Below are 26589 nucleotides of genomic sequence, written 5' to 3'. Positions count from 1 at the left end.
GGCCAGCAGCTAAACAGCCTTGGTGAGAAAATTGCTGTAGCCGTTGACCATCCCTGCTCCAACATCCAAACAGGGGTCTGATGATCTGATCGATCCCAAAGCCAAAGGTAGTACCAGCAAAGATGCAGTAGTGCTAATATGCTTTTGTGGGTGGCTACAGTGCTTATGTACCACACATGCATATGCACTCTGATACCAAAGGTAGATGCATATTCAACCAAAGGTATGCCTCTTTTGGCCAATTTTTATTAGACTATATAAAAAAAGCAACCATTAGTTCATACGAATCGCATATTCTCGCACTACCTCTACCTCACAAAAAAGATAAACAAACAAGACTAAGAATACTACTCACTCACTTTGTTCTATATTATAAAATTTTTCAGGTTTATCTAGATTCATCTATATATATCATTGTTATATTTTATATATATGTCTAAATTTATCAGCACACAAATAAATTCAGATAAAGTTAAAAGAATCTTATAACGTAAAACAGAGGAAATATGGATTTTACAAACATATAATTCAAACTGGTTCGACTTTAAAAAATGCCAAATCTAGAAACCCTGATGACCATGACTACCTCCAAAGTGAGAAACTTTCAAGGGACCCAGTTGCAAAAAAGCACACGACCAAAACGATTACTTAAATCCAAACCACCTCCTCCCCTCCCCACCATTTCGAAGCCCATCACGGCAGCGAGAGGCGGATTAGTGCCACTTCCAGCTTAATTAAATCCATTTGTTTAATCTCTCCCTCCTCTCTCTCTCTCTCTCTCTCTCTCTCTCTCTCTCTCTCTCCACCTCCGCCGCATCCCAATCCGATCTCCAGATCCACCTCCGCGGCCGCCGCCGCCGAGCTCGCCGCGGCGACCTCCCCGCCGGGACCGGGCCCCCGCGAGCTCCGGTTCGGTGTCCGTTTCGTGCCATTTCAGGCGGGCGGGCGGGGTGCGAGCTAAGCTCGTTTCGGAGCGAGCTCCTGCGCCGCGTCTCTCGCATTGGGCTTGGTCGTCGCGGGAGAGCTGGGGTAAGCGCGCGGTTTAGCGTAGTTTTTTGGGTGTTGCTCTGTGGTGCGCGTGGTTTCGATTTTTTTTTCTTTTTTACGTGAGCTTCTGTGAGTGAATTGTGGCTTTGGCTATGGTGATTTGGGATGGGTGTGCTTGGTGATGGTGGTGCGGCGAGCAGTAGATTGGATCGAGCTGGGTAATGGCGTTCTGGGCTAGCGAATTGGGATCGGGATGATCTGGTCAGAGTTTGACTTTTTCGCGAGCCGCCGTCGTGGACTTGGGCGACGCTGCCTTACTGTGGAAAAGCACCTGATTTCAACGTGTAGATCACCTATTTCCAACCAATTCGCTGCCGGCTTTGCTGGATTCATCGAACAGCTTACAAAATCTCCCGAGCAGGGGGACCGACTGGTAGCTTGGTAGGATGCTGGTAGCTTTGCTTAGCTGAATCACCTACTGGATGCATCGAGATTTTGTGCAAGAACAATCATTGGCCAAATGGAGTTTTTGTTTGCGCGACCGAATTCTGTCTCTTGCCTAGGAGCTTTCGTGATCCCATGATTGATGTTGTGCTTATTTGCAATTGCAGGAAGGTGTCAACCTTTTAGCTCATTGGGATTCATCTGGGCTCGGGTAGTCCGGTGTGGTAACTTCACATCATAATTACCAGAGTTTGATACTTTGATGGTGACGATCTCTAGATGATCTGAACATGGTGAGGAGATAGAAGTATCTTGAGTGTTGCAGCAGGGCAGCAAGGATATGACTGTCATGCCATCTCTGCGCCACCGGGCTGCGGCCAAGAAGCCCAAGTGGATAATCATACTTGTGTCACTGGTTTGTTTTGTGTTGATTGGGGCCTATGTGTTCCCACCACGGCGCTATTCGCAATGCTACCTCTCTGGTTCTGGTGGGTGCACAGGTTTCAGGGATTGGCTCCCATCTGTAACCCGCAGGGAGCGGACTGATGAGGAGATCATTTCATCTGTGGTCATTAGGGATATTCTTGCAATGCCGATGCCAGTGTCAAAAAATCCAAAGATTGCTCTTATGTTCTTGACACCTGGTTCACTGCCCTTTGAGAAATTATGGGAAAAATTTTTACAGGTTGGTACAGATATATTTGTTGCAGCTGTGCAATTTAAGAGTATTAACCATTTGACAGTCATATGCTTTCCTTTAACTGCAATGCAACATCAGTCTCTTTTCAGCATAAATACAGGTAGACAGGCTAGTTCAGTGGTTAATACTGTAACATTGTTTTTAGATGCATATTGCTGAAAGATGACACTTAATCAATGTATTGGTGTTTTTGTGAAGTTTTTATAGGCTACAGCTAGTTGTAGACTTGCTCCACTGTTGTATTATGAACATCATGTTAAATTGATAGATGCTGAACTAACTTATTAAATTTGTAGCTAATGTCATAGGTAGCATCCCACAAGATCATTATGCATCATTGAGAGAAATGTCGAGGCCAATTTCCTTTACTGCACAACAAGTCAAACTAATGGATATTTCCTTATAGCTAACAAATCGACTATATTATACTGCAAGAACTAACAAGTATACTTTATTTGTCACTATAATCTTCCCTCTCTTCTCTCCTGAACCTCTGGAAGTGTATATATGCTGTGATAATGCTCATTGCTTATATAATTCATTTAAACTTAAAAATCTGAATAATTTTGACTTCTCCTAACAGGGTCAGGAGGGACGATACTCCATCTATGTTCACGCATCACGTGAAAAGCCTGTACATAGTAGTTATTTGTTTGCTGGTCGTGACATTCACAGTGACGCGGTAATAATTTTCGTATTCATAGATTCCATATTTAATGCTTTTTTTAGATGATGTTCGTTATGAAGGATTTGAACTGCAAAAATATGGCTATTCTCAAAGCTTATGCATATTTCTCTGCATTCTAAATGACTAATGGGTGTGTTAATGACTAAGTGGTAGATCTTGGTTCCATCAGAAGCTTCTTTATTTGGCTATCTACTCCAAGGTAGTAGTGATGGACAAATAGTTGTTTTACGCACCATTGGACATATTACTATAGTGATGGGCTTATATCGAGCATGTCAAAGTGTCTAAGATAATATTCATAAATAAGTTTTTAGCACCATTTTCAGGATGTTCTATGTCAGAGGTAGATCATGCTATATTAGGTTCTTGCCGAGAATTATGGCACTCCTTATAGCTCAAGGGCTGCTACTATAATGTGAGATCCAGCTTGTAAGAACACCTCTAGTAATTTAACCTGCAGCGGAAATAAAAGAAAGAAACTGTTAATTTCTTAATCCTGGAAAATTGAAGTTTGTATCATTGCATATTTCAGTAGACTTCTCGAAAGGACTATTCTATTGACTTGTGGTCACAAAGTTTGCGAACTTGAAAAGAGTGCGTGATTGCTCTGCAGGTAGTATGGGGAAAGATTTCAATGGTTGATGCAGAGAGGAGACTATTAGCCAATGCACTGGCAGATGTTGATAACCAATTCTTTGTGTTGCTTTCAGACAGGTTACTGAATCTGATTATTGATAACGTATTTTTGTTCCTTTGTTTCACTATATATTGAAGTTATCTTTCCTTTTTGTTACAGCTGCGTGCCACTGCATACATTTGATTATGTCTATAACTATCTAATGGGAACAAATATTAGCTTCATTGATTGGTAAGAAGCTAAGAACACCGAATCCACATTCAAATCAGAGTAACTAGTGAAACAAGTTATGTTGACATGTGATCAATACCGCAACGTTGTTGATTTGTGTATCACTTGGAATGCTGCATGCATATTTTGATCTTATTTCCCTTTATTGTTATTTTGTCAGCTTCCGTGACCCTGGGCCTCATGGAAACGGGAGGTATTCTCCTGAGATGTTCCCTGAAATAGAGGAGAAAGACTTCAGAAAGGGCGCCCAGGTAGTTTCTTGTGTTACTGTTACACACCTGATTATGGCATTGCAATTCAGTCTTTTCGCAGTATATCATTTTTTTACATGCCAATTTTAAACTGACATGTTTTATATCGTGTTCTTATTTGTTATTTTACTAGTGGTTTGCAATTACACGAAGACATGCTCTACTGATTCTGGCAGACAGCCTTTACTACAAAAAGTTCAAGCTATACTGCAAGGTGAATATCAGTTCACCCCTGACCCCTTCACTTCTTGTTGAACACAGCCTTAGCATTTGTGAAAAATGCAAAATAGACTTTCAAACAATGTCCCTCAAATATGACTAACGGAATGAATATCAGTTCTGATAATTACTTCCTGAAACATTTGGAAAAGTGTACACTTCTTGCAAAGAGAGCTTTTTCTAGTGTGTAAAATATACTAAATAAGCTCAGTTTTCATTGGATCGAACTGTGTTCATTTCTTGTGATGTTAGCCACAGAACACCTAAGATCTGAAAGTCTTTGGGCTTGTCCTGTAATCTATCATTTTTGAAGTCTAAACAAGCCCTCATAATTTTTGTTTTTCTAGTTCTTGTATGTGTTTTTCTGTTATCAGTGATCTTTAAATGATTTACCTTCTATGATGACAGCCAGCAGATGGACGCAACTGTATTGCGGATGAGCATTACTTGCCAACCTTATTCAACGTTAGTATTTACAATATATTGAATTGACATTTGGTTCTTTTGGGGGCTTACTTGTTAAATTCATATCATTTTGCATAACTTCAGATGGTAGATCCTGGTGGAATTGCTAATTGGTCAGTTACGCATGTTGATTGGTCTGAGGGAAAATGGCATCCGAGATCATATAGAGCTGCAGATGTCACCTACGATCTATTAAAGAATATAACAGTATGTTTTCACCTTGATATATATCCTTTTTCTCATAACCTCATAACAGTATGTCCTTATTCTCATGTACATTACTGTTGTTCAGGCTGTTGATGAGAACTTCCATGTAACAAGTGATGACAAAGTAAGTACACCAAATTTTTTTTCAGTAGCCATCAAATTACTCATGTTAAATGTTCGTTTTCTTCATCTTGGATTATCCTGTTAGGCTGTTACACATTGTCCTTGGTTGCCAATTTACCATGAACTCCTCGATTGTACTGCATATACATATAATTTATTATTTATGAAGTATGAGACTTGAACAGCTGGAAGACTGACGTGCTTTTTGTTGCCGTACTTTTGTAGAAGCTTGTGACACAAAAGCCATGCTTATGGAATGGATCGAAGAGACCATGCTATCTTTTTGCTAGGAAGTTCTACCCTGAAGCTCTTGACAACCTACTGAAGTTATTCACCAGTTATACATCTGTCTAAGTTCCATCGAATTCTTTGTCCTTGGCATATGGTCTCAAAATCCCATGGGCTCTTTTTTGCTGTTTCTGTAAATTGCGAAATCAATACCTAGATTTTTACACATGGATCTGATGGACCTAGAGACTACAGACTACAGAAGCAGATCGTCATCGCAGCAACTGTGACGACTTGTGAGTTCTTAGTCCCTGGGTAGGGCTGTGGCGAAATTTGTAGCAATGACACTGCCCTCACTGTAATTTATTGTGTTCTCTTGTATTATTACATTAATTGTCTTAGTCCATTGGCTCCATTCCTTTGAAGAACAGATATTTTACATTTGTCACACCGTTATTATACGATCCATTCTTTCTATGGACACAGATAACAAGAGAATCAATGAATCCCAAGTCTTCTGTTACCGTGAAGTTTTGATGATTTTGGCCTATATATGTTTTGCAGTGTTTTTTAGCACGGGTGGTCCAAATTACATAAATGTTTTAGGTCATAAATATAACATGCAATACATAATAGAAGTATAAAATTGATCAAAAGTGCATCTTGCCTATGTTAATAAATGTTCTTTTTCTCTTTTTTTTTCTTTCTCTTCACATATGAGCTATTTTTCTTTTTTCATATATAATAGTAATATACTCATGCAATAGGTTTTACAATTGATAATAGGCAGCCCAGGTGAAACGGTAAATGCAACTGATGATGAGTGCATAGGTCCATGGAGAAAAAACGGTTTTCTTAAAAGATTCTAGTTTTATTAAAGCAATGACTTTTGCGTGATGTGGGATGGGGAGAAAGACAGGTTATCTTTAGGGTTTTTAAAGAAAAAGTCAAACGACATATTTACAAATGAAAATAATTTGAGAATAAAATTTTTATATACATGTTCATAGCGATTTAAAAGCATAATCTAGAAAATAAACTTTAGTGAAAAACCTCAAAATCAACTCTAAATTTAAGGTTAAAAATTTAAATTTTAAGTTATAAACATAACCCAAAGCAAAAGATGGGGGTGTAATAGAGATATATGCTTAAGCAGTGATTTTTTTGGCTGGTCCGCCCTCTAGATCCGCTAGTGATGTTTTGTCATCTTTTTTTGATTAATAATATATTAATATGTTCTAATAAAACCATATTAAAGCTACCTATGGATTGACGGGAACATAAGAATTTTGGATTTTGTAGGACTTTAACCTTATAGTAGAATTCTAGAAAATGTCCTCTTGGAACAAATGATTGCACACCCTGAATCCTACGAATTGTTCTAGCAGGAACTAGTAGGGAAGTGAATCCTAAGAAATTCTTATGGAATGCTTAAAGTCCATGGAAGTTTTAGAGAAAATTTAACATGATGTCCAACTTTATGAAAAATTTCTTTTGAGTCTTTATCTCTCAGTAAATTCCTATATTATTTTATGTTATCTATCTAATTCTTTTTATTTTACACTTATGTTCCTATTAAAATACATCATTTATCCTATAATTGCATTCATGTTAAAATCCAATGTTGTTTCTCTTACTTTATTTTCTCGATATTGCATTCAAAGAAGTCCTAAACACACTTGTTATTCATAGTATCCGATGAATTGTACTTCCATAAGATGTACTATTGAGCCTATAGTGCTGGTATATATATAGATAGGGATGGGCACAGATCAGCCAACAGGGAATTTAGGATGAACTCTAGTTTAATTTAGTTCAACTTAATGAACTAAGTAGATGTTAAAATAGAACCAACAGTAAATTACTCATGGGCATTCATGTCCATCTCTAAATTACTCATAGGCTAATCCACGCCATCCATATCTATTGATGGCGATGGTGATGTAACAAGATAAAGTTATCAGAGTCATAGTAACCAATCTTTGTTGCTGCAACAAAGTATACAGGTCTAAGCCTAGTTTTTTTGAATTTACTATATGAATATTCATATAAATTGTTTGGGGGTGGACCTAGATGGTTTCGATTAAACACCGGCGCCCCTAAAATTTTGAGAAACAAATCTAGCGGACATTGATTTATATAACTTTAGAGAAAACACAAAAGATAGTGCACAGTTGCATAGTATTATCAGACATGAAAATGAAGCATTTTGCATGAATGATCTAGGTTCCTAGCCAAGCTTCTTGCTTTAATCCTTTTGGAGATACTTTACCCTGTAGACGGTGCACACCCATTTGGCCTTTTTCCTATATATATCCACCACTGTCAATGTCCTTTATCCATTCCAAAACACACGAGACCGGGGGCCCACGACCCCAGGGCCCCACAAAATCCATAGTCCATTTCCTTAGGCCCACGCTCGGCCACGTAGCACCACTCACATACCGCCACGTGGCACCCCTCCCCACTCTTCCCTCCATCTTCCTCCTCCCGCCGCGTTTTGCAAACCGCTCCCTCGCGTCTCCAAGAACCTTCGAATCGCCGGGGGTCCAAGAAATGCTCCACCTCCTCCCCTCCTCCTCCTCCTCCTTCCCTCTCAATCCCCAGTTCCTCCTCCTCCGGAGACCGCCCGCCAATCTGCGCGTGCTCCTCCTCGGCCCCTTCCACGCCATGAGCGCGGCCTCGAGCTCGTCGCGGCGGGCCGCGACGGCGGCGGCGGTGCCTTCGCTCTCCGCCGACGAGACCCGCGCGGCGGTCGGCGAGGCCTTCCGGAGGTACACCTCGCCGAGCCTGCGGCGGGGCGGCGGCGGCAGCGGGGTCGCCATCGTGTGGCTCAGGAACGACCTCCGGGTGCTCGACAACGAGGCGCTGCTGCGCGCCTGGGCCGCCTCCGAGGCCCTCCTCCCCGTGTACTGCGTCGATCCCCGGACGTTTCGGGGGAGCACCCATTGCTTCGGCTTCCCCAAGACTGGAGGTGAAGGAACTCGGATGAATCTCCTGATGGAAATACAGTTGCTTCCTGCTGATTAATTCGAGCTTGGCGTGTGTAATTTTGGCTGAGGAAATGTTGGTTTGATTCGTCTCTTTCAGCACTGAGGGCGCAATTCCTGATCGAGTGTTTGGGAGATTTGAAGCGCAACCTGATGAAACAAGGTCTCGACTTGCTCATCCGGCATGGCAAACCTGAAGACATCCTCCCTTCAGTTGCAAAGGCTGTCAGTGCACATACAGTGAGTTCATCTGCGCACTCATGCCCAATTCTCAGTGCAGTTTCATGTTGAGTTGTGGATCCTGGAGTACTGATTTCAGACTGAGAGTTAGGGGAGTAACTGGTGCTGTATCTCCAGGTTTATGCTCATAAGGAATCATGCAGCGAGGAACTCCTCGTCGAACGACTTGTGCGCAAAGGCTTGGAACAAGTTGTGATTCCTCAGGGGGGAGCATCTAACCAGAAGAAACCCCAAAACCCCAAGCTGCAGCTCATATGGGGAGCAACACTGTATCATATCGATGATCTCCCATTCTCTGTGACCAGTTTGCCAGACATATATACACAATTCAGAAAGGTATAAACTCTCTTTATCTAGACTGTTTTTCTGGCATCATAGTTACTGTCAATGCAATGTTTTTGTCAGGCTGTTGAATCGAAGTCCTCGGTTCGGAACTGTAACAAGTTGCCGCCGTCGCTTGGGCCGCCTCCTAGTTCTGGCCTGGATGAGATTGGAGGGTGGGGAACAGTACCAACATTGGAGTCACTAGGCTTAAGCATGACAAAGGCAGGTTCAGTTAACTGTGTTGATATTATTGTCAGTAATCAACTGTACTTTGGTAGACAACCTTTGATAACTTCACTTATAACTGTCACTGTTTACTTCTCTCTATAGTCAGAGAAGGGAATGCATTTCATCGGAGGAGAGAGTGCAGCTCTGGGAAGAGTTCATGAGTACTTCTGGAAGAAAGACCAGCTGAAAGTCTACAAAGAGACCAGGAATGGCATGCTAGGTCCAGACTACTCCACCAAGTTCTCCCCTTGGCTTGCTTCTGGCAGTCTTTCGCCACGTTATATTTGTGAAGAGGTAATCAAGTCATGCTTCTGTGAAGAGATCAGTAGCTTTTGCCTCATGCTGTATTAATGGTCACGGTGCAGGTAAAGAGATATGAGAAGCAGAGAGTAGCAAATGATTCTACATATTGGTAAGTGTGCCCTTATCACTTCTAGAGATGTTTATATTGTAACTCTTGCTAATGAGTGTTTTTCTTGTCAATTATTGCAATTTTGGGCTCCGAGTTTTCTTACAAGTCAAAAGTGAAACTGAAATATATCCTGATATGCCAATACTTACAGGGTTTTGTTTGAGTTGATATGGAGAGATTATTTCCGATTCATATCAGCAAAATATGGGAACTCCATTTTTCAGCTAGGTAAAGATGTAGCCCTCTCGCATATCCTTAGATATTATACCATGAAAAGAAGTATCATTCTGAATTTTAATTTTCTTATTTATCCTGAAAAGATTAAGCTATTTCAGCTAAATAAACATACAACAGTTGCATTTGTCTGGTAAGGTATAATCCTTTCAAAAATACTGTAGGTGGTCCAAGGAATATAGTGTCCAAATGGAGCCAGGATCAGGCATTGTTTGAATCTTGGAGAGAGGGTCGAACTGGGTATGGTGTACTCCCAGTTGTTCTAATTTTTTTCACATATTAACTCATTATTCATCATATAAAACTTCTGAATTTGTCATGGTGAATTTCAGGTACCCTCTTATTGATGCCAACATGAAGGAGCTTTTAGCAACTGGTTTCATGTCCAACCGTGGCCGTCAGGTAAGCATTGACATGTTATCACATTAGCAGAATGACTGCACAAGGGTATGAGACCGAAGGCCACCTGATCCAAGGCATCCCTCTTGTTGATTTTATACAGATTGTCTGCTCATTTCTGGTCCGGGATATGGGTATTGATTGGCGAATGGGAGCTGAATGGTTCGAAACATGCCTATTGGATTATGATCCAGCTTCAAATTATGGTAACTGGACATATGGAGCAGGTTAGCGTTTCCTAATATTCAGTTACTTATTCTTGTAAGCATCGAATAATCAAAGCAAACAGATGACTATAAAGTGGAAGAAGCAAACAGATGCCAGGCTCTGACTGACTGACCTGCTACTGCTGTAATCTTGACAGGAATTGGCAATGATCCAAGAGAAGACCGATACTTCAGCATACCTAAGCAAGTAAGCACCAAAACAAAAGAATATTAACCAATATTCAAATACTTTTCTTACCGACTGAACAATTTAAAGATAATCAATCTAGACACTAGACTACCAGCAAGGATGGGTACTAGAAAGTGACCATTGCAAGAAGAAATTAAATTATGTGGCTATATGCATCAACTCACAACTACATAAGCTTAAGATGTCAATATCTGACCATGAGTGAACATTCTTCTGCAGGCTAAAACATATGATCCTGATGGAGAGTATGTTGCCTACTGGTTACCCGAGCTCCGGTCTCTTGCTAAAGAACGAAGGAACTTCCCAGGAGCCTTGTACATCAACCAGGTTGTCCCACTGAAGTTTGATGCTGGACATCAGAGAAGAGATCAGTTCAATAGGCAGAGAAGGCCAGGCAACATGTATAGAAGACAAAAATAATACGATACATATTCAATTATACATTTACAGTTTACACCATTGATCAATACGAAATGATGCAGATTTACAACAGATAGCTAGAGAGCAAACGGCAGTGAGCCTTTGTATGGTCTTATGCAAAATTTCAGCTGTGCAAGTGTTTGTAAAATGACGCTGCATGATTTGTGAGCTCATAAAGTCAGAAATACTCGACAAAATTTATGACAAGCGTGAGAAATGTAGATAAATCAAATGGAACCCTAGAACATTGCAGAGAGATCAGATCTCTCTCCTCAATGACAGCATATTACCTCTCATTTTCTGCTGGCTAGCCTTCGCAACCAAAATTTAAATGCATTAAAAATGTACGATCGTCACTTCTGTGTCCAATGTTATTTAAAAATATTAAAATTTTAAGAAAAACTCAAAAAAAAGTCACATGTAAAGTACTATTCATGTTTTATCACTTAATAACAATAAAAGTATTAATTAAAAAAGTATTAATTAAAAAATCAAATAAGACGAAGAATCCCTAAAAAATCAAATAAAACGAAGAGTCAAAGATAGCATCTAAAAACTGATAAACGAATTTATTTTGGAACAAAGGAAGTACCATTCAAAAAGGTTATTCTACTATTTTTCATACTTTCCAGCATTGACTTTTAAACAACAAACAATATAGATATAAAAATTCCACCTATAAATTATTACTCATGGCTGCTTCATTGAGATATAGCACCCAAAGGTATAGATGGCCATTCAGTTATCCACGAACAAATCCAGCACAACTCGATATGGTGATAAAACAGAAATTTTCTTCCATTCATCAGATGAGCTCATTTCTCAGTAACATAGGTTTGACAGCCTTTATTTGCCAAACTAGCTTCATAGCCGACAAAACTGAACACAAAAGATATGTACACCACTGCCGATGACAACGGCACAAAACTTGAAAACGGCAGCTTCTAGAGGTGATAACCCGTATGTACAAATTGGCCCTGAAGAGGCAAGCAGAGTTACAACTACAAGTAAAGTCAACAGCCGGAATGTTCACCAAGCATGTCCTCTGGGTCTGGGTGCGAGCGGTCATGAAGCTAATAAATGTAGTTTCAAGCCTTTGTAACAGATCCTTCCCTCATGCAGTAACGAACATTGCATCCCTTTGTTGGTATAGGAATGCTAAGTGACTGATCAACGTTTTGCATCTTCCACGCACAGAATTGTGTATCGTGTACAAGAGGATTGCTTGCTCGAACTGGTGGAGATCCTGTAAAGTATGGAGGAGAAGCCTGCAGATTGCCAGACTTCTAGCTTAATTGGGAAGCACATTTGAGCAACACACGAAAATGTGGCAAAGAAAAGAGAAAAGCTAACCTTGCTCATAATGAAATCAGAAAGATCTTGTGTTAAATCATACTCTTTACATGACCTGAACAGCAAGATGAATCATGCATGCTATGCAGTTAAAATCAAAATAATGTAACTTATACCAATATGTAAACTCCAGATGAGAGAAGAGTGTAAAGAAAACTCAAATGTAGTCAAATTTGTAACATGAAAAACACAAATTACAGCATACTCAACCAAAGCAAGATACTTCAAGCAATCTAATGCATCAATAGACAGTTATACACTATTATTGGGCGAATTTGATAAAATCATTTGATTGTATTAGGATATTTAGGGTATTTAATGATGTTTATATCACCACTTGTGGACAAGAAAATTAGATTAATAATCATATTAAAAACTAGTTAACCAGATTGCAAGTATACCTGCCGCTCTTGCGTGGTATTGGACATCTGATCGCTCCAGCCCTGCTAGTTGTGCTTTGGCAGGATTTCATCATTGTTTCTGTTCTAAGCTTCTCTAACTCTCTCATTTCCTGGATAAAGCCTTTATGGTATGATGTAACCAAAGTATGATCAGTCGGCAATGGTTCCGGTATATTTAAACAATGCATAACAGGTTAAAGCGTGGTTAGAACCTGATGAAGGATTCATGGTGTTCAGCAGATGTTCCATGCCCATGACAGGAAGTCAGGAATAAGATTTAAGATGGTTTGCTCTGAAAGGTCCCTGCACAATAAGAATTCCAAATGAATCAAGAGTAAAAAGAATCTTTTCAGAATAATTGGAGCCTTTACATCAGAAAATCAATAGGACTTCGGGAATATTTTTCCACTGTAGTTTCACATGCCAATAAAAGTTATAATATCTCTAACAGGAACAGTGCAGTCCCAATAGTCACGCATGTATAACAATAGAAGAAATTTTATCATACGTAACATCAGGAGTGAGAAATGTAAGAATCTGTAATGCAGTGGTAGTTGTACCAAATGTAAAAGACAGCACTCTTCTAAAGAGGAGAATTAGAATTCGAATAGAGAGACATAGCTGAATCAGCTGGCAACTGTTTGGGAATTGATTGGTAGGACTGCCTTTACCATATATATGTAACATTTTTACACTCCAAATCTTGCTATTTCAACCATTCAATTGAGTTTCAATGTTTTGCATTGGATCTTCCAACTGATCCCCTACAATGCCACAACATCCTCACAAGCCATCACTCCCACCTCTTCGCCTTCCCTTACCACGGGAGGGGTTAACACACCCCAAGCAGTAAACCCGGTTACCGCGCAGTTGCCGTGGTAAACCAGGAATAACTGGACAAAATTTATCAAAAAAATAAACTTTTGTTTAACTTTTTGAATTCAGTGGGGTTACTAGGCATTTAGTGTTACCGCTCCCTGATGGTGTGCCAAGTTACCATGTTAACCGGCGATAAGGGAAGCCCTTCCTCGTAGACATCGCAAGCGAGGTCCAGTGGACAGTGTTTCCATCCCCACTGGCAAGTATGACCCTCAATGCCCCCATTTCTCCAGCATCTTCCTCGCCTCCAGATCCACCATTCACCGGCATTGGCATCAGCATCCGTACTGCTGCAGCAGCCTGGCCTCCATCTCCATCCAGCCAAAACTAGGGACGGCTCCCACCGCCCAGAAACCTAAACCTAGCAGCAGGATGGAGCTACGCCGGTGCACGAATCGTGGAGTAGATCCAAAAGATGGGAAATTTTGTAAGATTTTCTGACCATATTCTGCAGCCAATCCTCTGATAGGTCCAGATGTAAAGTTCCTTAAAATAAATTTACAAACAAGATCGCCGGCTGAAGATTCTTTAAAGAGGAGATATAAATGCACGCGCAAGGAAGTCGGCATAGGCCAATCTAAGCAATTAACACTGCAACAACTGAATCTGCAGCATTTCTCCCCAAACACATCCCCAGTCAGATTGGAACCCTCGTAGGCTCGTACCTCAATCCAACGACGACACGGAGATTAAATTAATCTCTCAGAAACCAACCGAAGCAACCGCAGAGATCGACGAGGAACGGCGCACAACAACACGCCAGCGACTCGCATCCCCTCCCCCCACACTAATCACTAGATTGAATACCCCATCTCTCATCTCCCGGCCGCGCAAGAAAGAGGAGCCACCCACCTGAACCGCACGAATCGAGAGGATGTAGGGGGCGGGGGACGAGGCCGCCTCCTCCGGTTCGCCGCGCTCCCCGGTCGTCCTCGTGAGAGAGAGATGGGGGGATGAGGCGAGAGGCTAATTTTAACGGACGCGACGGTGGCGGTGGAGGAGATTGGGGTTGAGGGGATCGAGGGGGGCGGGGCTTGGCTTGCCGATCGAGCGCGCGAGCGCGCGAGGTCCCCGAGAGGATAAGCGCAAACACGCAAGCGGGCCGCGCCGAGAGGAGAACGAAAGAAAAGGGGGGAAAAAAAAGAACGGCAGGTGGGGCGTGCGGTTGTGTGAATGTGTCTCGTGTGCGCGGGGCGGGGCGGGCGGACGGGCGGTTGCGCGAGCGCGACGGAGGAGTCCCTCTCTTTTTTGCCGTTGGCATCGCGTGCGTGCGTGCGTGTCCGTGGTTGGTTGGTGGCGGTGTTGCGGGACGCGAACCGGTGGATTCATTCACGCACGGCTCCGTGCGATGGATGGCTGCCTGTGTGTGTCGCGCGACGTTGCGTTGCGTTGCGTTGCGGCGCGGCGCGGCGGGGTGGGGGAGACGTGGTTGTGGCGCGGGGTAGCCGTGGCGTGGCGGCGTTGGGGGCGCGGCGGGGAGTGGGGGTGGGCGCGGCCTCGTGGGCTTTTTTTCTTCTGCAGTTTGCGCACACGTTTCGGCTCTTGGTGAGATTTGAGGATCGCTGTGGATCCGGACGGAGCACGAACGGATGAAGACCATGCTCGCTCGGTCCTAAAAAAAATTAATACTGTATTGGCTATGACATCCTATTGTAACAAATATAAATATAGTTAGATATATGTTCAGATTTATATAATTAGAATTATCATTTTGTCTTTTTATAAAACGGCGAAGTAGCATGGTAGTACCATTCACGATAATCACTTTGTGTCCATTCTGGATCGTCCTTGCCCGGTAGTCTTGGTGGTTCTCTAACAGTGAGTACAATAAATGATTTAAGTAGGTCGTAAAAATTATCTTGATGCTTACGTGGAGTAGAGAGAAAATGAGAGAGAAAAAACAAGATACAGATCTACAATCAATTTTAGCACATGTGTCAAGATAATATATGTACGAGAGATGGGCCATACATTAAAAGTAAGTTTTATTATATACATTTTTCATATTTTAGGTTGTTATTATGTTATTATGGATTAATCTAAAATACAAGGGTGAAATGCTAAAAATAAACTACGATGAAAAAACGTCAAAAATAACTATTTAAGATTTAAAATATAAATGTTGACTTATAAGGATAAATAAAAGCTAAAAGATAGGATAGGGTTGAAAACCAACGATGCATACATCTGTACACGAGAGGAAAAGCAGGTGAGGATTATACTTGAGTCTACGTAGTTTTATTTTGTTAATTGTTATTGTTTGGTACTATTGGTCGGTACGATAGCCTCAGCGCTCTTTAGCAAACAAGCACCCTATTTTTTACTATGTGTGCTTATAAGCCACAATTTAAATTGTCAAATTTAAATTTAGAGTAAATTTTGTGATTTATAATCCTAATTTACTTTTTAATCTTATCCTTTTAAGTAACTAAGAATATATATAATTTTTTTATTCCTAAACTATTTTTTACTATAAATATGTCGTTTATTTTTTTAAAAAAAAATCAGCCCCAAACTCCATGTAGATGGATCTCGTTAAAAGCCACCTGTTAGAACGGGTGATAAAATATTAACGGCTCTAAACAGCTGTGAGACTAGCGATCCTACCTCCGTTTCATATTGCTCATATTGTAAGACATCATAGCATTATCAATTAATAAATTTATATATATATATATATATATGTCTAGATTTATTAGCATCTATATGGATCTAGACAAGACTAAAAAGTCTTACATCGTATAAGGAAGAGAGTAACATTTAGATCGATATTTTGACAATGATCAACCACAGATGATTGATTTCATCTCATTTGGTGAATTTTTGTTTTTGATACCTTCCTTGTTACAGTAAGTTTATGCTCCTATATTTTGTACCCTGACCTTTTCTTTTGCTTATGTTTATAAGCCAAAATTTGAGTTTTTAACCTTAAACTTTAAGTTGGTTTTGACATTTTTTTTATCAAAGTTTATTTTCCAGCCTTAGCTTTTAGATCACTAGAAATATATATATATAAGTTCTACTTACAAATTATTTTTTATTTAGCATTTGATTTTTTTCTGTAAAAAGGCAACCAATCACCGTCTTAATCGAGCTTGTACAACTTCAATAGAAGATTTATGCCGTGTCAGCATATCAGCGTGCTTGCGCTACAAGATTATTAGCACATAAAGAAGAGATCATAGAAGAGTGGTCGAGATTTTAGTTCTGTAATGGTAAGATTGTGCGACAAATGTGCAACAGCAAAATCTCCGAGCAATAGTTATTCATGATGCATTGTAACACATTGCGGTTTTCTGTAACACCGTACATGAGTGACTTCAAAAGCCAAAAGGCAATACGACTCTACTTTCTCATCTTAGAAGTACAAATGCTCCTGTGTGGTTTCCAGCTTTGAACCTGATTTCATCCTGCTGCAAGCAACGAGTGATATCAGTCAACTATACCAAAATGATGGCAAGAATAAACAAGCACTGAAAATTTAGTGCTTGTAACTTGGCATCAAAATATTGTTAATGGGGGCAAAGGTTACAAAAATCTATATCGAAAATCATGCAGTGTGAATCCTGTTTTGGTGTTTACCCAATCTACTAAAGATTTTCCAAGTTAATGCTACAGATCAAAGTACAAAGAACTAGTCTTTACCTGCATTTACTCTAGATAGATAGGAAAAAAAATTGCACACCTAAAAAGATTGGACCAACAGCTAAAAGACTTAAAATGATGAATAAACAACTATGAAGTAGCTAGAGCCTAAACTTCAACAAGATTCCTCGCCATAGAAGAACTGAGTTGCCAATCTACCTTGTCAGTAATTCTAATTCTAAAAGACTGGAAAGCATGGCAAAAATAAAACCTAATTTTCGACCAACAAATACTCCAACATGAGAAACTGTAAAGTTACAGTGCCACATCAATTAAAAAATTTCTCCGATTAGTAAATAAATGAGCACAACATTAAACCCCAAAGCTCACATAACCAATCAACTGGCAAAAATTCCTGAAGCCCACCAAATCGCCATCATCCACTTATTAAAGTTGCAGAATTGTCATCACTTGCTTTCTGTTTCCGGACCAATGCTCATGACAAACCATAGCAGGTAATTAAATCGCACACCTATTGACTGCATGTGTCCTAGATTCCTAGATAAGGAAAATCTAAAATTTCATCTACAAATCTAAGGTATTGATCCCATACAACATATACGAGGAATTCAAAACTCAAACTTTTGTTGGTTATACTCAATCCTATATACCCATCCATGATCCATCTACCTATCAACAATATTATCGGCACATAAAAATCAATCAGCACCAAATTACACAGGTCTACTAGACTATAAACCAATTTCTAATCTTGCAAAGTATCGTGCGATTGTACTCCTACCCAGGATGCAATTGTTTCCCCCACTTCGTCCAAAATAACCAGAGGTTAAGACATCTAATAAAAGCTAAAATTTCACAACTATTTATTGAATCCATAATCAGATACACTGCAGATTGATTGATTAACACTCTAAATTACAAATTTATGATTTCAAAATTTTAATCTAATAAACGAACACGCTTCAACCGGCAACGAATTTCCAACCGCACAAAGACTCACCGCCTTAGGCAACGGCAACGGGGCGCGGCGCCGGCTTGGGCGGCGGCTCCTTGCCGTCGGTGAGTTCCTCCTCGTTGTAGACGACGGTGATGGAGAGGGAGCAGGAGGGGCACCGCGCAATCTCCTCCCCGAGCGGAGGTCGGCGAGCGTTATCTGGAACAGGTCGCCGCAGGGGCACGGTACGTATACACCCCCAGCTCCGCGTTCCACTCCATGTCCTCGATCTCCACCTCGTCATACGCCGACATCTCCGCCGCGAGCGGAACCAGCCAAAGTGTAAAACCCTAGCTCCTCTTCTCGCCCTCGCCCTCGCGCACGCGTACCCCCCACGAAAGCTTCGGACTTTCGCGCCGCCGCAACACAAGTCGCAGTTGCGTACACAACAAGGGTAAAGGCAGAGGCAATTTTACTGTAAAACCCTTCACAATTCTTTTAAGTTAGGATTATTTATCTTTTATTAAAAAAGTCTAATGACATGTTTATAAATAAAATTTTTATATAATTTATAAATAGTATATATCTTAGGGATTTAAAAGTCAATACTACAAAATAAATATCGACAAAAAACACAAAAATTAATTCTAAATATAAGATTAAAATTAAAATTTTAATTTATAAATACAAGCATAAAGAGGAGGGCTTATTTATGAATAGAATCCTATGCCGACCACGGCAGCAACCTGCATCCTTTTAAATTTACAAATATGTCATTATAATTTTGTAAAGTTAGAGATATGTTATTGGTATCTTAATGTCATATGAGATCCGCATGAGTCAATGACATGTGGGTCAGAATGGCATATCTCTAATTTTTTAAATTATAATTGCATCATTGCAATTTTTTCTTTTTAGGAATATAATATTTCACGATAGATTTCTCCATTATAAAATAAGATTATCTTTATTATCTCTTATTTATTGTAAATGAGTTTTTAAATATTATATTAAAGTTTATAAAAGTTGGTAATGAACCTATTAGAATAAATTGTATTGTAGTTTCTTTTTTATTTTTTATTGGTATATACAGGGATGAAATGTTATTTTCAGGTGAGCATATTTGTAAATAAATTTTCAAAAGGGGCTAAATTATGGCCTTGTTTAGTTTGCAAATTTTTTTTAAAAAACATAACATCGAGTTTTTAACACATATTTAAATTATTAAACGTAGTCTAATTATAAAATAAATTTCAGATTCCCCTGAAAACCACGAGACGAATCTTTTAAATCTAATTAATCCGTTATTAGCACATGTTGGTTACTTTAGTACTTATGGCTAATTATGTCTTAATTAGGCTCAAAAGATTCGTCTCACGATTTTTCCTGTAACTTAGTTTTAATGTTTATATATATTTAATAATTTATTTATGTATTCAAAAATTCGATGTGATTTTTTTGAAAAGTTTTTAAAAACTAAACCGTGCCTATATTCCGTATAAAAAAATTTCCAGTCACAAAACAGGCGGAGACAGCTTGCAGTTTCGGGAACCGGCGGCTGTGTCTTTTGCGGATAAGCCCTCGGATTTCTGCTATATTTACCTTCCTCCTCTCAAACCTTCGCGACACCACCACGCGCACGCGGCGCGAGGCACCACCAGGTCGAGCTCCGGCCACCGCACGCACGGGGGCGGCAGCTAGGTCCCAGCGAGCTCCGGTCGATCACCGCGTGAAGACGGTGTCGTCCATGGCGCGCGCGCTGTCCCGGACGGCGGTCCATGTCGCGGCGCGGCCCGGCGGGATCGGGATCCTGGCCAGCCGATGCTGCTACCACACCCGCCGCCGGCCGCTGCTCACGGCGGAGGAGCTGCGCAAGGACGCCGGCGGGCCGTCCACGTCGGAGGACGCGCGGTCGAGCGCGTTGACGCGGCGGCTGGAGGAGGCCATCGACGGCGCCATGGCGCGGATGTCGGAGCCTGACTGGGCGCCGTTCCGGCCGGGGACCTCCTACTACGCGCCGCCCAGGCCCGCCGGCGCGGCCCTCAGGATGCTGGCGCTCGTGAACAGTGCCGGAAGGACGGGCCCCCTGCCGCGCCCGCTCTCCGGCGACGAGGCGCGCGCCGTCGCCTCGTCTTCTCGCGGATTCCCCTGCTCGACCTACTTCATCGATGGTAAGAGTTCTTCAGGATTCGACCTTTTGGGATCTCATTTTTCTCGCTGCTTGCTCATGCTGTCCTAATTGTGAAACGCTTCAACAAATTCACACAAGAATTGCTCGAATTCAGAACAAATTTGTGACTTTTCATCATTTCGTCATCTCAACTCAGAACAGATTTGTGCCTTTCCAGCATTTCCTCCATCTCTTCTGCAATCCCAGTCTAATTTGGCTTTCCTGCTTAGTATCTACTCTACTGTTCTTGCACTTGTTTTGCATCCTTGCCTAGATATTTATATATATCTGTGTATTTGATGATCATGCAGGCTACTTTCCGGATGAAGTGGAGCGCTCAATGCAGGATGCGATTCCAGCTGAGGAGGAATGAGTGGAAGGGATCGGTTCTTTTCACTGGACGTGAATTCAGCTGAGGACGAAATTAAGCTTGCCTCTTTCATGTGTGCCTCTGCTTCTGCTGTTGTAGAAATGTAGAATCCAGAAATCCATGAGCTACTGTTAGGCAATAATAATAAAAACTCATGAATCCATGTAGCTCTTCTGGTTATATGTAAGACTCATCAAACTATAAAGAGATTAATAATTACCATCTTTTTTCTTGCTATTGTCTGAGTTGGTTTGTGGGGGCATCTAACTATTTGCAATTGCTGGAACATAACTTGTGTTTTCTATATTAGTCATAATCTCATAGGTGAAGACATTGACATTGGAATGATCATACAAGTTTCCAAACGTGAGTACTACATCGCATCGAGATGTAGTATTGAAAATTGTCAGACTATACAACTTTCTTCTCAGGATTGGAAAGGTATATACCATCAAAATCGGTGGGCGGTACAGAAAAAATTATGCAAATTCAGGCTAAATTTGAATTATTTTCCTTTTGAGGATTAGCCATGGCTACAAGGCCACCGAATGGATCACCAAATGGATTGGACAATCCAGCATGAGGGGCAGAATACTGAGTCTGCTGCTGCTGGTATGTTTGCGGCGGCATCGTCACCATTTGCTGCTGTTGCTGGACCTGGAAGTATTGTTGCTGCTGTTCCTGATAATACTGCTGCTGCTGCTGCTGCATCATGGCTAGCTGCACATTTGACGGTGGCGCGAAGTTATTAGACATGGCAAATGGATCATTGGGATCAAATGGGTTCCCTGCAAGGCTGCCGGTGTAGGTTGCACTGGCTATTTGCTGCCTCCTTGCTTCATCTTCATACAGACTATCTAGCAGTAGCTTGTCAAAGCCCCCAGCCTGTTGGGCAAATGCAGATGTGTTAGCTCTGAACTAATTTTAGTAGCTTGCTACCAGCTGCAACTTATGATCATCTTTTCTTACTAGCAATGATGAGTTTTCTGAAATCATATAGTAGAGTGCAAATACAGCAACAAGAAAGAACATAATTACCAGTTGATTGTCAACTGGTTGACTTGTGTGGGTACTTGGTGCAGTAACCAGTGCCAGTTCCCACCCAGACTTGTCCAGCGCAAACAAGTCATGTGAAGTTGAGGCCTTGTTTTCATTCCCTGAACCATCCATAATACGATATTTAGTAGCAGATACAGTCTTAAGAAGTATCCACACACAGAATAGGATCCAGGATGATGGAAGTTATTCAATGAAAGTATATCTGAACCACAGATTACATCCAATACATATACCTGGTGCCACAATTGCAAGAGCCAGGGCATTGCTTTCTTCAATGTCTGCAATCAGGGGTTTTACTTCTTCGTCAAAATTCTGCACATAACATAGAAGTCAGTATGGGGGATTCGATGAAATAAGGCACCGAGTCGGAATTAAGATGGATCATCGTATACTGGACTTACTAATAAATCCCCAGTTGTTGCCACTGGTACAGGTTCCGTTTCTTCCACCGGTTCAGCTGTAGGCTGTGGCTCTTCTTCAGGCTCTGCAGGCTCTTGTTTCTCCTCTTCCACTAGCTTCTCGGTTTCCTGTGGAGCTTCATCTTCGTTATCACTAGGTAAATTCTGCTCCTCGCTTTCCTGTTTCAACAACAGAAACAACAGAACTGCAATTGATTCTTCTTTGTGATATGACCTCTTTTGTAGTTATACCAACTGTTAAACGCACTAACCAAACTTTTACTCGCTGTGCTGACACGGGGTGCTTCTCTGATGTACTCTTCCATTGTTACAACAAATGAAGGGGGTGGCTGAGGTAATCCAGCAACACATCATGAGATCATTGTAACCGGAGATTCAGTAAACAGGAACTGACTGAAGCACTATATTTAGGCCTAATATTTGTAGATAGGAATATGCCAATATGCAAAAAGGAAGATAAAGACAATGCAGGCCATTATCACCTAAATGAATAGTTTTAACAACGGGTACTGATTAGCGAATGTTTGGTACGTTCCTACTTTTCGCATCCAATAAAAGTATTTTATTCATATAGAAGTACTGAACCTACTGAAGTCAAGATTGGAAAGAATTCTTCGATTTAAGACACGGATATTCTTTTATGTTATAGTAGTAATGAAACTACTGTAGTCTACTCTAGATTGGGAAACTCACTGAATGAATGTACCTGCCTCAACGTAGGAAACTGGAAAGTCCTTGCCAGTTCAAGACGTTTGCAGTGGTCATAAAAAGCAGAAAGCTTATCTGCCTGGTGAGCATGAAAAAACATGCCATGGGTCCAAAGAATTAGTAAGTTGATACAACAATGCTACTCCTCGCTACTGCATATCACAAATGAGAGTTATGTACCTGGTAGCCAGCTCGTTTATAAATTTCAAGTGCCTTGATAGCATCATATTTTTGCATATCGAAATACTACATGAGATCAGAGAAAAAGAAAGAAATTGAGCTTATGTTTCACAAATTGTTGCTGCACATATGCAAAATACTTGCAGGATTTCAAGAAGAATTGTACCATATCAACAAGATTGATGATGCCATCATTGATCGAACAGTATATTTTGAAGCTCTCCTTCAAAACCTAAGGCCCATAAAAAAACCTCCATAATAGTGGTAGGAATCACATACTTTCTGTAAATTAAAATTGTAAAATAGAAGGGGATATCTTTATGACAAAGTTTGAAGCTTACAAGGGCTAATGCATATTGTACAAGATAATTTGTGCAGGCTGAACCTTCGGGCTGAAACAACAAAAAAGATGGACAGATAATAATAAACATTGGAGAATGGAAGGAGTTTATGTGATCTTGATAAAATTAAACCTGACAAAAAATAAGCCTTAGTAGTAGTTTCTGTAATGCAGGCAACTGATCTAAAAGATCTGAACATGGTAGAGTTCTTGTTCTGCTGTGTGCCTGGAATTAATTTATCAATATTTCAACATTGCAACCATGCAATTAACAAATCAGAATGGTCTTAACATGGTAAGACTATCAGTATCCAGGTTAGAAAGCTGATATCACCTTGCCAGAAGCTCGGGGTAATTTCACCAGACGATCTGCTTCAACATCGTATTTTAGAACTCTAAAGCACTCGACCCGTTCATCTAGATAGAGCGCATATGTGCGAATCCAAGATGAGCAATCCCAAGCTGACTTAAGGAGGGAGGAGAGCAAATAGAGCATCAGTTCAGATGTGAAACTAGGATAGAGATAGATGTTCAGGTTCAGAAGTCAGAACATGCACAAACCTAAAGGGCTCGAATCATCTTTGAATTGTGGAATCTGCAAAATAGTTCCTCTGTATGAATAGTTCAAGAAGTCTTCTTTAAATGTCCCATCACCTTCTCTGAGTAGTCTATGTATCACTATCAGTGTTTTTAATGCAACCTGGAAAATCAGGAGATATAGGAGGTGAATGTCTGTTTTTTTTTAGGAAAAAGTCTAAACAACATAATTTCAAATGAAAAAAAATTAAATTATGAATAAAATTTTTATATACGTGTTCTTAATGGTCTAAAAACTAAGGCTAAAAAATAAACTACAGCGAAAAAACCCTAAAATCTATTTCAAATTTTAAGGTTGAAAATTCAAAATTTGGCTTATAAGAAAAGATGAGACAGATATATATAGTGCTTTAAACATCTTTTTTTTTTCCTTCTTTGCCACTCATTTTGAAAACTCCAAACATGAGCAACGCTCGGTAGCTATTCATCTCTACCGACAAAAAATATTAAAGAATGAACAAAAACAAAAGAAAAGATCCATGCTTAAATCAAGGACCATCAACATATATAAACAAAAAGACAAGAAACTCACAATCCAATTCTTGGTCTTGGATAATCTCCTAGCCAATGTACATATCGAGTAGCCAACATCGGATCGCGGGCGACTCGCGGAGGTCGCAAAGAGTATCCCTGCAGCCAGCAAAAAAAATTTAAACCTAGCAACATTTGATGAAACAGATGATATCCCCACACCCCCAAGAACATGAAACCACTCACTCCTGAGGTACCGCTCCTTGGGCGGGCACTCCACGTGGTTGGTTGCCTTCACAATGGCAATGTCCAAATCCTGCGAAAGAACATCAAACCAAACCAAAGATGCAAAATTTTCATCAAGAAAACAGGTTGCAGTATCAAATTGATCGAGGTTGAGAGAACAAAACATGTCTGGAACTCTGAAACGCAGAGACGGAAGAAAATGCAGTCGAAAGATCAGGGAAATTCGATGGATGTCACCTTGTACTCGCTGTTGAAGTTGGCGAGGCCGACCTTGGTGGAGTCCTTGAGCGCGCCGTAGGCCTTCCGCCAGGTGCCGGACCCCATACGCCCTCGCCGTCGCCGTCGCCGGCTGCCCGCCGCGCCCGCAGCCCTCGCGCGAAGGTGGAACAGCGGCGTGCCAGATTTGGCGGGGGAGACGAAGAGAGGCGGAGGGTTGCGGAAGGGGAGACGAGCGCGGCGTTGGTGGTGGTGGTGGTGGAGGAGGAGGAGGACGCGTACCGGCCCGGCTACTTCGGCGGATGCTAAAAATGAGATAATCCGCACGCCACGAGAGCATTCAGATTTCCTCAGGAAGATCTGATCGAGCAATGTTGATGATTCAGCCAGCGAGCAAGCACACACACTGATGCTGCAAAACTATTTCTTTTGCGGTTTCTTTTGCAGCCATTGCCTGAGTGCTCGTGGCTGGAGTGGCAGAGCTATTCTTGGCACAGTTGCATCGCTTGCATGGTTGCATCTGAATATAATAGAAGCTGAAGGTGAATGGAGTTCATTGTGAAATGTTTCATTCAGAGTGGATCGGTGGAGGAGGTCACCGTCCCCGGCCGACGGTGGTGGAGTCGACAGGCCGCCGGACCGCCGGTTCGCTCGAGCCGGCGGCGGCGGAGGCCGGAGGGGACACGCATGGCGTCTTCCTTCCTTATGCTTGACCGTTCTCCGTTTTTACTGCTGAGGAGTCACATCGCCACCGGTGGTGAAGTGACGGCGATGCCCGTTCGCCGCGGAGTGCGTCGGCGCCGCCGGCGTCGAGTGCAGCGGAGGCGAAAGACGCTTCCGGTTTTGCTTAAAATATCCCTTTTAATTTTTTTAACTAAAATCACGCGGGTATAGTTATAATATACTCCCTCCATCCTTATTTAATAGATGTATAACAAAAAATTACATGTCCACAAATGATCATCACATTAGCAACTGCTTCTCATCTAGTGCGCTGGACCTTTCATCGATCTCTCGTACAGATTTACTATGCTACCATGCATACTGCCTTAGGAATTCACCATCCATCAATATAACCATATGCAGGAGAGCTACACATTCAATTACTACCGTCATTCATCTAAAGATACATGAATGAGGTGCTCGTATCCATAATATGACTGCATGAGTTTAAATGAAGATTAAAAGGAATATATCCTTGGTCTTGATGCCAAGACTAAATATGACGGTCAAAGAGGGGTATTAACCTCTGATGGCCTATATATCTTTTTTACGTTTGACATTCGTCGTAATCAAATATATAACTATAATTTATTTTGTTATGATGATATTTATGACTAAGGCCCTCTTCGTTTGCCCAGGTTAGATAACTTATCTTCTCGTTTTCCGCGTGCACGTTTTCCGAACTGTTAAATGGTGTATTCATATTAATCTATTTTATTTTTTTAATAATTAATAATTAATTAATCATGTACTAATCTATTACTACGTTTTCCGTGTCAGGGATAAGTTAACTTACCCCACCAGCCAAACACGGCCTAAATATAACTAGTTGGGCCGGAACGTGATTGAAGTATACGTGAGGCCCAAACCAGCGTACGTGCATCTGAACATGTAACACTACCAGCTGCGCCACTCTTGATCTTTCAGAAATCAAACCTCACTGCGGAGCTGAAACTACGAGCACAATTAAAAATCAAACGGTATATTTATAAATAAAAAATAATTTATAAATAAAACTTATATATGTATTTCTAGCGATCGAAAAGGCAAGATAAAAAATAAACTAAAACGAA

At 41.0% G+C, this 26589-nt stretch overlaps 5 protein-coding genes and 1 long non-coding RNA gene across 8 annotated transcripts; 3 read left to right on the top strand and 3 right to left on the bottom strand.

Moving 5' to 3' along the window:
* Positions 1-702: 702 nt before the first annotated feature.
* On the top strand, positions 703-5678 carry LOC102722867 (glycosyltransferase BC10-like). 2 transcript variants are annotated; one of them, XM_006656267.3, is made up of 11 exons: positions 703-1029; positions 1599-2116; positions 2715-2813; positions 3433-3533; positions 3616-3687; positions 3848-3938; positions 4072-4152; positions 4566-4622; positions 4707-4829; positions 4915-4953; positions 5178-5678. In XM_006656267.3, exons 2-11 carry the CDS (start codon positions 1772-1774, stop codon positions 5304-5306), a joined length of 1137 nt encoding a protein of 378 aa, XP_006656330.1. In that variant the 5' UTR covers positions 703-1029; positions 1599-1771; the 3' UTR covers positions 5307-5678. The 2 variants fall into 2 exon arrangements, with proteins under 2 accessions (XP_006656330.1, XP_040381371.1); XM_040525437.1 differs by lacking the exon at positions 703-1029 and having other exon boundaries at positions 1458-2116.
* Positions 5679-7725: 2047 nt separating this feature from the next.
* On the top strand, positions 7726-11146 carry LOC102700253 (cryptochrome DASH, chloroplastic/mitochondrial). The gene is made up of 12 exons (XM_040525057.1): positions 7726-8154; positions 8271-8410; positions 8528-8746; positions 8816-8956; positions 9065-9256; positions 9328-9374; positions 9526-9602; positions 9773-9848; positions 9941-10010; positions 10111-10234; positions 10372-10421; positions 10644-11146. Exons 1-12 carry the CDS (start codon positions 7737-7739, stop codon positions 10842-10844), a joined length of 1755 nt encoding a protein of 584 aa, XP_040380991.1. The 5' UTR covers positions 7726-7736; the 3' UTR covers positions 10845-11146.
* A 472-nt stretch (positions 11147-11618) lies between these two features.
* On the bottom strand, positions 11619-14547 carry LOC102722586. Of its 2 annotated transcripts, none has more exons than XM_006656266.3 (5): positions 14330-14547; positions 12811-12901; positions 12599-12719; positions 12198-12252; positions 11619-12112 (listed from the first exon to the last, which is right to left on the bottom strand). In XM_006656266.3, the coding sequence occupies exons 2-5, from the start codon at positions 12851-12853 to the stop codon at positions 11933-11935; spliced, it is 399 nt and encodes a 132-aa protein (XP_006656329.1). In that variant the 5' UTR covers positions 12854-12901; positions 14330-14547; the 3' UTR covers positions 11619-11932. The 2 variants fall into 2 exon arrangements, with proteins under 2 accessions (XP_006656329.1, XP_015694457.1); XM_015838971.2 differs by lacking the exon at positions 14330-14547 and adding an exon at positions 14143-14311.
* Positions 14548-16775: 2228 nt separating this feature from the next.
* On the bottom strand, positions 16776-18374 carry LOC102721454. The gene is made up of 2 exons (XR_001550628.2): positions 18084-18374; positions 16776-16890 (listed from the first exon to the last, which is right to left on the bottom strand). It is a non-coding gene; the product is annotated as an uncharacterized LOC102721454 (long non-coding RNA).
* A 743-nt stretch (positions 18375-19117) lies between these two features.
* LOC102699698 lies at positions 19118-20794 on the top strand. Its single transcript, XM_006657154.3, has 3 exons — positions 19118-19130; positions 19532-20188; positions 20499-20794. The coding sequence occupies exons 1-3, from the start codon at positions 19118-19120 to the stop codon at positions 20558-20560; spliced, it is 732 nt and encodes a 243-aa protein (XP_006657217.2). The 3' UTR covers positions 20561-20794.
* On the bottom strand, positions 20789-25023 carry LOC102721741 (putative clathrin assembly protein At5g57200). The gene is made up of 15 exons (XM_006656263.3): positions 24815-25023; positions 24578-24647; positions 24393-24490; positions 23825-23963; positions 23598-23725; positions 23397-23489; positions 23265-23315; positions 23090-23155; positions 22924-22989; positions 22742-22822; positions 22287-22364; positions 22018-22194; positions 21850-21928; positions 21596-21714; positions 20789-21442 (listed from the first exon to the last, which is right to left on the bottom strand). Exons 1-15 carry the CDS (start codon positions 24899-24901, stop codon positions 21047-21049), a joined length of 1728 nt encoding a protein of 575 aa, XP_006656326.1. The 5' UTR covers positions 24902-25023; the 3' UTR covers positions 20789-21046.
* Between the last annotated feature and the right edge of the window lie 1566 nt (positions 25024-26589).

Source organism: Oryza brachyantha, chromosome 6, assembly GCF_000231095.2.
Source record: "Oryza brachyantha chromosome 6, ObraRS2, whole genome shotgun sequence".
NCBI classification, from domain to species: domain Eukaryota; kingdom Viridiplantae; phylum Streptophyta; class Magnoliopsida; order Poales; family Poaceae; genus Oryza; species Oryza brachyantha.
This window is presented reverse-complemented; position numbering and strand designations above follow the sequence as displayed.